Here is a 12,244-nt window from a genome sequence, read left to right on the forward strand (position 1 = left end):
TGGAGAGAAGCTGGGTGAGTGTGATGGGCAGGTGACAGCCCCCCCCGCACAAACAATACGGGGGAAACCAGACAGTTTGTGTGTCGCACGCAGTTACATAGATTCCCTGCAGACAGCACCTTTAAATTCTGAAATTGTGGAAGCAGAAGTTGAAAAGTTGTAGTGAGCAAAGAGGAGACAAAAGACCCGGTATGTACATAGTGAAGATCTAAATAATGGCTCCTGGCTGCCGTTTAACACCCAATTGGTGTCCATAAATCACAAGGCAGGGACTGGATCGGGGTGATAAAGGCCCCCAGTTTAAAGGGTCTCTGTCAGCACAGAACGACTGTTCTAACAAAGCACAGGCGCTCGGTGCTTCATGGTGTGGCCAGCCATTTATACACACTTTCAACCTGCATGTTTTTCCTCTATCTCCGTCCCCCTCTTCTTTAATAGCTATGGCTTCATAGGGCCAGAGAACGGTGACGATGAATGGAAAACAAGCAGGTGGGAAGGCGTATTGAAGTGATTGGCCACCATGATGCACCGAGTGCCTGGACTTGGTTTGAACAGTCCTTCTGTGCTGACAGTCTCTGTAGCCACGTTGATGCAATGGCCGCTCTTCATCACAGCATCCAATGGGTTATGCTATGATCAGAGCAGCTAGCTTCAATCACAGTAGATACTAGCTGTGTAAAACAGCCGGCACTTGAGCCTGCTCCATTCGCTTCCTCCCTATTTCTGCAGTTCACATGGGGATAAAATTGGTAGAAGTAGACAGATCACGGCTGGGGTGGGCTATATGTCACCGTGCTCCCCCAATAGGCCACAGAGCAATCATATGGTCTGTTGGCTTTAGTGGTACACTGCTGCACGGGACCCTCAATCTCATGGGAGTGTGGCACCCCAGTGGTCTTACATATATCACACATTCATTTTCTTGAGCACAAAAGGTGGACTTGTATCAGTTGTGTTTCAATGTAAAATGTCGACCTCTGAAACTAATTCACGGTTGACCGATGTTGTAGTCGTATTGTAGAATTCAATATCCCTCCGTATTCCTGATCAGTAAATCTGTCTGTAGTGACACTGTCTCTTCTTATTGAGCTCTAGAACTTGAGAGATATGAATCTTGTAATACAATACACCAGTAATGAGCCACACAATGGGGCCGATTCACCAAGGGCTTGATTAGGGGTCCTGCTGGAGTCCTGGAGAGGTGCTGGTCTGTTCATGAACCTGGAGCATCTGATGAATCAGGTACTGGAGTGAGATTTCTGGTGTAGGGAACGCCACAGCTCATCAGGAATTAGACGAGCCCGCTGCGACCCTGCCGTGCTAGAAACCCGACACTTTTCATCGAGTTGGGAGAAACTGGCGCAAAAACACAAAAAGTCGCAACGTTTTCAAAACTTTTATGCCAGAATTAGAGTGAAAGCTTTGAATCAGCTAAATGAGTTTTCTTTTCTGTGCATTGGATTATCGCGGTGTTTTGCATTCATTGTGTTAAGTTATTTCTAGATTTTCATTTTTTTTCTATAGAGATCTATACACCAGACTTATTCACATTCTTAATATCTCCTGTTATTTTCTTGTGAATATTGTTCTAACCTTCTGGGGATTTTCTGAAACCTGGTGTACAATGACAATTACTGTAACATCTACTCATAATTGCATAACTACTTAGAGGTGTTGTCCAAAACTTAGATTCTGATGGCTTATTCTACGACACGTCACCAATATCTGATTAGCGAGGATCTGACAGGATTCCCCCCTACCGAACAGCTGTTTGCAGGTCCTGCCGGATGTAAGCAGTGTATGGACCCAGTGCACCGCATATCTCCTCACATTGGGTAGTGGTTGGGTATTGCAACTCTGCTCTCATTAATGGGAGTCTATCAGTATAGGATGACTGGTCAGACCAAGTCCAGGCGCTCGGGGCCCCCTTGGCATGGCCAAACATTTAAATTCTGCACCCCCTGCAGACTGACAGCCGGCCCCAATACACAGCCGCTGCTCTGTATACTCAACGGTGTCTGACCCCGGGCCGACGTCCCACCGTGACTGACACATTGCACTTCAGGACCCCCCAGGGAGGTTGCCGTTCTGGAATATGACAGCACTAGAGGATAATGGATTCCTGGTCTCTTCATGTTTGAGTCTTCTCCTATCTTTGGCAGTTAATTTGCATCTTTGTTTCTCCACATGTTTTTTTGTTACCCTGTTAACTATTTGCAGCAAAATGTGTTCTGTGATTAGGCCCCAATATCAAGAGTGCTACATCCCTCTGAAAGACTTGTAACAATTTTTGACTTTTCAGAGTCAGATAAATATCTCTTTTTGCCCATTTTGCCTGACAAAAACAAGCTGCCTAATAATTCTGCGCGCCTTGGTAAAGGATGTTGTATCCTCAGGCCTCACCCTCATTGCACACATACACATCACCTGATCTGCTTCCTCTAATAAGAATTCAAGTTTATACATCTTGGAGATGGAAAATCTGCATAAAAATGATGATGTGGTCCAAATACCCACTTGCCTAATAATTATACACACTGTATACTACGGATACGTCACAGTGTGTACCAACCATAAAGTCAGTATTTATGGCATGTGACATAAAAGGTTACTGTTCAGTATATTTTTTGCATATTCTCTGCTTGCAGTCATATAGTAAAACACTTAATTTCTGTGACATCTTCATCTCATCTCTCCAGATCCATGATCTCAAAGATTAACATTGGCTCTATATTATGGACAGAAAAAAAAATCATAAAAACTGATGTCCAGCATGCTGATGTGAGCTCGGCTTCGTTCCATCATCTGGACTGTGTGCGGTCCTTGGACTTTTCTTCCTATGGTGGATGGAAGATCATCCCTGATACAATACTGCGCTCACCTCCATGTACATAATTGTTCTCTATTGAGTTTGCAATTCACTAAAATACGTTTAATTTATCTTGCACACTTATTATCTGCTATGATATAATTTATTTAGGGTTTTCTTTTACCCATATGTGACTTCTGTGACGAGAAGTCTAGTATTGAAGTCCATGCTTATATGAAATCAATGCCTATCTTCTGATTATTGGAGAGAAGTGACGGTTTTATGGGAAATCCTCCTTTCTGTCCAGTCCATTGATGTTTTGTGAGGTTTCCCACTTGTTATGCATGCAGTCCTGCTTTTTGTTGTGCTCTGTTGCCTTGGAGTGTTCAGGGCCAGGAGCCAGCTGCATGCACGGCTTCCCCTTGTCCTAGCAACCTCTGCTGGATGATCAACACTCCCGGCTTATAGGTGTTTGCTCCTCCATGGCACATGGTATTGTTAGGCAGATGCTTGATCATCCTCACTGGAGGTTTCCATGGGTCACACCACTCATTTACATTTACTTTGTGAACTCTGAGGGTTATATCATCAGTCCAGAGGTCCAGTTAGCACAGAAATGTTTTTGGCAAAAATTGAAAAGGCTAAACAGCAGCAGATTTTTTCTTTGCTAGCATTGCACTTCCTTTCCCCATCCTTTTATTTTGCTTTATAGTTATCAGTAAAGCATTAGAAATTTCCAAGTAAGGGTGAGGTCCTAGTATTCCTCAGCGTAAGTGGCCAGGAAATAAATTGCAAAAGGCTGACCGATACGGTAATTATTGCCTGCACAGTTTTGCAGAACCAGCATTGCCAGTAACAAAGCAAAGCATATGCATTACATTTACAGAAATGCACTGCGACATTTAGTCCAGGGCTTCATGGCAGCCTTGGCCATGACACAAGTTTGCTAAGTTTTGCCGCTATATGTCAGCACAGTACAAGTCATTGGGTCACATTGTGAACCCGAGGGTTTGTCAACAAGCAAGTCATGCAAAATTTGACTTTTCACAACTTTCTTGCTGCACCCACAGTACGCTCTGGGTCGCAATGTGACCCCTTTTATTTCTATTGCGCTGCAATGTAGCAGCGACACTTTGCAGACGTTGGTCGTGCGACAGGTGCCGTGGCCAGAGTCGCCGTATAGCTCCAGCCTTGGGAAGCTACACCTCAAATGTGCCCAAAACTGCTTAGGACACACCCTGATCACATTTCCTTCCACTTATTTTGTACTTTCATTTTAGGAGCTCATTAACAACTTAAGGCTAAAGAGACTGGCCAGAAATATATGTGCACACCGATCACCATCAATGAGATTTTTTAAATCAAATTAATTTTTCTGTTACTGTAAGGGTGCAGGCAGTCAGCCAAACGTATAAATGGAACCGAGATTGGACCTCAATGTTCGGACTGGCCGGCGGGTATCTCAACATGAGCATAACAGTTGCATAGAAATATATGAAGCTGTCATGCTCAAGTTGGGACACCACCTGCCAGTCCGAACATTGCGGTCCGATCTTGGTCTGATTTATACGTCCGTCGGAGTTTTCTTTCTGCATGTAAAACGTAAAAAAAAGCGTAAAAAATACAATGTGGGAACAATCCGTTGGGACACCACCTGCCAGTCCGAACATTGAGGTCCGATATTGGTCTGATTGAGTTTTCTTTCTGCATGTAAAACATTAAAAAAAAAGCGTAAAAAATACAATGTGGGAACAATCAGCTACCCCTTGTGTATTGTTACTCAGAGATTGAAAATGTGGCAATTAATTGAGAATTTTCATCTTCAGCATTTATGACACATGCACAATATATCCCATAAAGGGTTTGCATCACTCCTCCTTTTTACGCCTATTTTGATATTGCATCCTTTCCCGGTCGCCTGTGTCTGAACCCTGAAGGGTGCACCGTGGAGACTTTATACTGTGTTATTGAGAAATCTAACATTCAGCCTTATGTTTCTACCTCAAGATATGTTTTATTTTTTGTAGGAATCCCTTTGAAAATGGGGGAAGAACTTGACCATTTTCTTGAAGAGCAAAGGGCCAAACTAGCGCAAGACAAGGCTGAACTGGAAATAGATCCGCCATACATGGAAATCAGGGTAAATCTGCTTTATGATTTTTTTTTTTTATTTTGCTCGATCAGTAGAACATGAAAATATTCCCAGAAAACGAATAATTAAAAAAAATCCCCTCAGATACAAGCTGATGTAATAAAAAAGTATTCTTTTATTTACAGACATAATAACCTCAGGATTTCTGAATATTCAAGATGCTATGATCAAAGAGGTTATCTTATTGTTACAACCCTTTCTATACTGAAGGCAGAGCGGCAATCACTGCCGAGTCTAGCTTTAAGGGGTATTTGTCAGTGTTCTTAACCCTACTATAAGCCGTCTATATTAGCATGAAGCTGAATAGAATTATACTTTGATATCTGCCATCTGATGTCTTATTAACAGCGAAGTCCCTGTGTTTCTTATAAGTAAATGAGCTCTTAAGATCCTTGGGTTGGACATAAATTTTTTGAGAATCTGCCTCCAGAGCTTATTGTAATTAAAAGAAGGTGTTACCAGTGTGAGACATGGAATGACTGACAGTTTGCTATCATAATCATCTCTGCAGTGAGATCAGAACTAACACAGTACAGAACAAGTGAACATTGTCTCATTGCAAAAACATTTTCATCTGCAGTCATGTCACCTTTCTTCATCTTCCATCTCACAGGCAGCCGGTGTAGAGGCAGTACAGCGGAGCTGCCAGCACTGCGAGAGGACAAGTGCTGCTGTAAATGTGTGTACTGTGACAGTAACTTCTGCTGTACTGTGTTAGTTCGGATCTTACTGCAGAGCTGTGTGTGATTATGGAAGCAGACTATCAGTCATTACTTGTCTCGCACTGGTATGCCACCTTTCATTAAAAATATGCTCTGGAGACAGATTTTCAAGGAGATATATAGATCTTAACAGGTCTCTTATGTGACGCCCAAGAGACCGGGGTACCCAGCACCGGACCAATGGGGTCTGTCTCTTGAGGGGGGTGTCACGGGTGGCTTGACCCGGTGCTGTGGCCTCAGGCAATGCACAGTGTAAAGGGTATCGTGAGGGAACAGGCACTTACTTGATCAGCAGCAGGTTCTCCCAGCGGTGATGATCCCAATCCTGGATAGATGGCTATTGTCCAAATGAAAGGCTGAGGCACTGAAACGTTTAACCAGTTTACTTTAACAAAAAAGGATTTACAACCAGTCCTGTCACCGGAGTCTGTATGGGAACTCTGAGTTACTTTGACCCTGCCGGGGTCTTCGCCTCTTATTGTACGCAATATCTGTGTGGCCCTGCTGCTGTATGTGAACTGGCTGCCGGCCCAATCTGTCCCCTCCGGGTCCTGGTTCGACGGGCAACCCGAGTCCTTTTATCGGCTTACACCCTCCAGGAGTACCGCTGAACTCTGTGTCTGTTGCTGCGTCCGACCCTAGTGAAGCTGATATCACCTCACGTTTTTCCGGTTGCTGTATTATATGTAATGAATACAGCCACGGATCCGGTATCCGTCTTTGCGCCTGTTCTGGGTAGTGATTAATGCTACCCGGTTCTCACAATGTCCTTTTTCTCTATCCCTCTTCTCCTCAGGCCGGTGATTTAGGCCTGGTAACAGTCACAGGGCTGTTAGAGATTCAACTGTATGACCTCTCACTATCAGCTCCTTGGCCCAACTGCCATTTCTTCTCTCAGACCAGAATGGATCAAGGGGAGTCTCTGGAGCTCCCACTTCTGGCCGAAGGTGGTAGTGCAGTCTTGCTATTTTAGTATTTGTACTTACTGTCAGTAACTATTTTTGTGGCAAATACCCCTAGGGGTGCCACATTCCCCCTTAGTTAAGAACAGTACTCCGGGACTGTGGGACAATAACATTTTGAAATAACAATTAATATGTACAGAGTCTTAAAAATGAAAAGTTACAAAAACCACTCAAGGAAACAAAAATAGAGTTCTGTAAAAAGTCACTTCAAATAGCGTCCATTAATACAGTTCTATCCTTGAAGGTATTAGGAACGGCACTGTACTTAGTGTCCAGGAATTTAGTTCCATTTTTCCAACGGAGTTATCAATATAAAGTCTAAAGAAAGTTCAAAAAGAGCAAAAAGCAAAGTTCAAAAAGCAGTCTTTCCGGAGCTTTGATTTAGTGCCTCCGGGCTGATAAAAAGTTCAAGAATATGCAATAAGTTCATACAGACAAGTCTCTGTAGGCACTGGGCTTAAACGTTGCAGACTGATAGCAATGACTATACTACATTTTCTGTTTAACTATATACGGCATAACATATATAAAATTCACATTATGAGCTTTATAGTTGGTAATCTGCATACCTGGCCGGTAATTGACCCTGGGTACTACGCTGTGATCTACGTAATAGCGGTATCTCTCCATGTGGTGTACTACTGTCTACTGCGGATGTAGTATCTGCCCGCTCTGCTAAAGATAATTCCATAACTATGGAGTTGGCAAGTCCACCGTGAATGGGATTACTCTTTTCAGGAATTTGTTCTTCCTGGCCTGGAACCTCCTGTAGTACGGGGTCAGCCTCTTCCTGTCTTGGGACTTCTGGTATTGGGTTCGGTGTTGGATAAAAGGCCACCATGGGAACCACTACTGCACCATGGTATGTTAGTAGGGTTTTGGGAAAGTCTCCTATACAGGTGTGATACACTTCCTCTTCTTTTTCCTTTACTGGTTGAACCTGTATGAGTTGAATAACTTCTGGTTCTGGCTGGACAACGTCTGGCTCTTTCAATGCTTCCGGACATAATTTAAGATTGTCTCTTGACACTAGTACAGATGTTAAGCCTCCGTTTTTGCTAATGAGACACATTTTAGGATTATCCACTCTTGTTGGTAAAACTGTGTAGGGTACGGCTTCCCACTGATTGTCCAGTTTATTGGTTCGACGATTTCTCTTGAGCACTTGGTCACCCGGTCTTAATGGGGTCGCTAGAGCATTCTGGTTGAAAGTTCGCTCTTGTCTTTCTCTAGTTTGCTGAAGGCTTCTTTCCACACTCTCTTGCACTTGGCGATACTGCTTTTGCCGTATGACATCCCAATTGGAGTCTTGAACTTTTGCGTCTGGTTTCAGAATTCCCATTTCTAGATCGATTGGTAATTGGCCGGGTCTTGCACGCATAAGATAAGCTGGGGTGCAGTTGGTGGAGCTCACCGGGACATGATTATACAGATCCACCAAGTCAGGCAATTTCTCTGGCCATTGATTCCTTTCTGTCTCAGGTAAAGTCTTTAGTAGGTCTATTACAATATGGTTCATCTTCTCGCATAAGCCGTTTGTTTGTGGATGATAGGCCGTCGTCCTGATCTTTTTGCAACCATACATATTACAGAATTCTCTGAAGATCTCTGATTCAAAGGCTGTACCTTGGTCGGTGAGAACCTGTTCCGGATATCCATGGGGTCTACAAAAGTACGTTTGGAACGCTTTGGCTGCTGTTTTTGCTGTCAGATCTTTTACGGGTGCTACTACCAAGAAGCGTGAATAATGGTCCACGATGGTCAAGGCATAGACATAGCCGGACCGGCTTGGTATTAACTTCACGTGGTCTATGGCTACAAGTTCAAGTGGTTGTTTGGTGATTATGGGCTGCAGTGGTGCTCTTTGGTTCTTTTGATCGTTTCTTCTGAGGTTGCACGGGCCACAATTTCTGCACCACTGTTCGATTGATTTTCTCATCCCGACCCAATAAAATCTTTCTCTTAGAAGTACTTCTAACTTTTTCCAACCGAAGTGACCAGCACCATTATGGTAAGCTTCGAGGACCATCTTGACATCTTGTTTAGGCACAATAATCTGCCAAACCAATTCATGTGTTTTCGGATTGGTGTACCTTCTACAGAGCTTCCCTTGATACAGGAACATTTTGCCTCTCTCTTTCCAGAGTTGATGCGTCTCTTCTGGGGCATCCTCATCGGGATATGCACTTTGCTCAGTTAACAGTTTCTTCACCAACTTCACAGCCGGATTGCTGTCTTGGGTGTCAGCCCATCTATGGTGTGCTAACGGATTAAAATTCACCTCTTGTTGTTTCTGATAGGTACTTGACTGATGATGTTTTGCCTTGGGACGATGGAAGGCTGGTAGTTCAATTTCTTCAAGCTCCCCCATTTCTTCTTCTACATCTCTCAAGTGTGGCATCCGGGATAGGGCATCGGCATTTCCATTCTTGCGACCTGCTCGATACTTGATTATGAAGTTGTAATTAGATAACCGGGCTATCCATCGCTGTTCTAACGCACCTAATTTGGCTGTGTCCAGGTGGGTCAACGGATTGTTGTCAGTATAGACAATAAATTCTGCAGCGGCCAGATAGTGTTTGAAACGTTCAGTCACAGCCCAAACTACTGCCAGTAGTTCCAATTTGAAGGAGCTGTAATTTTCTGGATTTCTTTCAGTAGGCCGGAGCTTTCTACTTGCAAAGGCGATGACTTTCTCCCGACCTTCTTGCTTTTGTGACAGCACCGCTCCTAGTCCCACATTACTGGCATCGGTGTAGAGGATGAAAGGTTGATGGTAATCTGGGTATGCCAGAACCTCTTCTCCGGTTAGTGCCTTCTTTAGTTGTACAAAGGAGTCTTCCCTTTCGTCGTTCCACTGGAAAGGAGGGTTTCGGTTTGAAGGTTTCTTCGTCTGCCCTACCAAGGCGTCTTGCAAGGGTGCTGCCAACTTGGTAAATCCTTTTATAAATCTGCGATAGTAACCCACCAATCCCAGGAATTGCCTCACTTCTTTTGCGCTGGTAGGTCTCGGCCAATCCCTTATGGCGGTTATTTTCTCGGGATCCGGTGCTACTCCCTCCGAACTCACGATGTGTCCCAGGTACTGTACCTTTGGCTTGAGAAGGTGACATTTGGATGGCTTGATTTTCATGCCATACCTGGATAAGGCTTCGAACACTTCTGCCAAGTCTTTTAAGTGTTGTTCGTAAGTCTTTGAGTAGACGATCACATCATCTAGGTACAGGAGGACGGTCTCGAAGTTCTTGTGTCCGAGGCAGCATTCCATCAGCCGCTGGAAGGTACCGGATGCATTGCAGAGTCCGAACGGCATGCGATTAAATTCACTTAGACCCATTGGTGTGGTGAATGCCGTCTTTTCCTTATCTCTCTCAGCCACAGGGACTTGCCAATACCCGCTTGTTAAGTCTAAGGTGGAAAAATTAGCAGATTTCAAAGCAGTCAAGGACTCTTCTATCCTAGGCAAAGGGTAGGCATCTTTATGGGTGATGTTATTAATCTGCCGGTAGTCTACGCACATTCTCATAGTTCCATCTTTTTTTTTTGACAATCACTAGAGGGGCCGCCCAGGGGCTACAGCGGTCTCTTATTACCCCGGCCTGTTTCATTTCCCTCAGCATATCTTTGCACATTGATAGTGAGCGGGCGGTATGGGTCTATATCTTTCTTTTATTGGGGGATGGTCACCTGTGGGGATTGTGTGTTCTAACCCTTCTATCCGTCCAAAGTCCAATGGTTGTTTACTGAAGACTTGTTCATATTCCGTCACTAGCCTATACACCCCTTGTTTTTGATGGGTAGGTGTTGAATTTATGCCCACGTGTAGCTGTTGGCACCAATCCTCCATTTCTCCATCTGAGCCATTGCGTTCCACCTGACAGGTTGGTTCTAAGGGCTCAATGGTTGTGATGGCATTGTTGTCAACAGTATATAGCTTTGCCATTGTAGCATACCTTGGCAACGTGACCTCTTCCTCTCCACAGTTCAAAAGTCGTACCGGCACTCGTCCCCGGTGTACCTCGACTACCCCTCGTGCTGTGAGTATAGTGGGCCTGCTGTCGGTGTACACTGGTTCTATTAAGGCTTGATAATCTCGTCCCTTAGTACCAATGGCTGCTCTACACCATACCAGCATTTCTGTTTTTGGTGGGATTACAATAGACGTTGGATCACTTACCCTCACACTGCCGATTTCTCCACCTGCAACTTCTACCTGTTGCCTTAACATCAATACTTTTATTTCCCTCCGGAGAACTCTCTGCTGGCAGGATTGGGCAGTTTCAGCAATTTGCTGTAAGACAGAAATGACTTCGGAAAAGCAGTTCTCTAACACATTCATTCCTATCAATACAGTGGGTTCACAGTTCCGCCGGTCAACATCAACAACAATTATACCCTGTTTCTTCAATTCTACTTTACCAATCTTTATGGTCATCTCCCTGAATCCTAGTTTCGGTACCAACTTACCATTACTGGCCCATATATCTAGTTCAACATCAGAGGGCCCTTTATCAATATCTGCATCAGCCCAGTACCTCTTATAAAGGATATACGGTATAGATGAAATCTGGGAACCTGTGTCCAGCAAAGCGTTGAGGGGCATTCCGTCCAGCATGATAGGGATAATGGGTCGTCCTCTGATGTACCTGTCGTGCCAGGTTGTTGGGCCTTGAAAGTTCATTCCTGCGAAGCGGCCCGCATTCCCAGGGGATTCCCGTTTAAATCACAATCTCGTGCAAAGTGGCCTGGCTGCTGGCAACGGCGGCAAATGGGCTGTCCATCCGGTTGGTAGCGGTCGCGGGGTCGTCCTCTCCATGTCGGGTATCTCCGGGGTCTCATCCATGGAACACCTTCTCTACGGTTTGACAACTCCATCTTGGGTCCTCTCATCTCCTGCATGGTTTTAGCCATTGAAGCAACAACATCAGTTAAAGAGTCAAGCTTTTGTTGAAGAGCCTCATTAGTACTGGGCCCCAGGGGCTTAGCAATGGCCCCAGACATAGCTGATGTCACTGGCACTCCCTGTTGTTGAGGTGCCTCTGCCATGGGTTGCGCAGGATCCTGATCCCGAGGTGCCTCTGCCAGCTGGAGACGTATAGCGCTCTCCTTTAATTGGGCAAATGTCAATTCAGGGTTCTTAAAAACAAGCATGCTCACATGCCCCCGGTGAGAAGGGGTGTAGAGTCCCTCAATAAATTGATCTCTTAGCAGTTTATCCGCTCCGGTGTTAAAAATGGGTTCAGCCAGTGTAAGTGATTTAAGGGCTTCCTGCAGGTTTAAGGCAAAGTCTCTCACGCCCTCATTAGCTTTTTGTTTGCAATTAAAGAATCGTACTTTAGCTTTGCTGCTGGCAGTGGTTTCAAATGTAGCTTTTAATCCAGCAAATATGCGTTCAACAGTGCCTTTTAGATCAGCTGCCCATGCTGTGACTTCTCGCTTAGCATGGCCACTTAACTGCATCATCAGGAGACTAACACGCTGAACTTCACCCACAGGGAACATGTCAAAATGGGCCAGCATCTTTTCTCTGAAATCGTCAAGGGTATTAGGCTCACCTTCATACATTGGAAGCCATGGGCCACCCGGGGTATATGGC

General features: G+C 44.7%; 1 protein-coding gene across 5 annotated transcripts in view; it reads left to right on the forward strand.

The window, feature by feature from the left end:
* CSPP1 (centrosome and spindle pole associated protein 1) overlaps positions 1-12,244 on the forward strand; it is a 147,928-nt gene that overhangs the window by 967 nt on the left and 134,717 nt on the right. For all 5 annotated transcript variants that reach the window (XM_069731439.1, XM_069731434.1, XM_069731436.1 and 2 more), the window contains exon 2: positions 4,837-4,949. In XM_069731439.1, coding sequence (XP_069587540.1) covers positions 4,851-4,949 — 99 coding nt within the window. In that variant the 5' untranslated portion in view covers positions 4,837-4,850. The remainder of the gene's footprint in view (positions 1-4,836; positions 4,950-12,244) is intronic.

The sequence above is a fragment of the Ranitomeya imitator genome, chromosome 6, assembly GCF_032444005.1.
Source record: "Ranitomeya imitator isolate aRanImi1 chromosome 6, aRanImi1.pri, whole genome shotgun sequence".
Taxonomy (NCBI): Eukaryota; Metazoa; Chordata; class Amphibia; order Anura; family Dendrobatidae; genus Ranitomeya; species Ranitomeya imitator.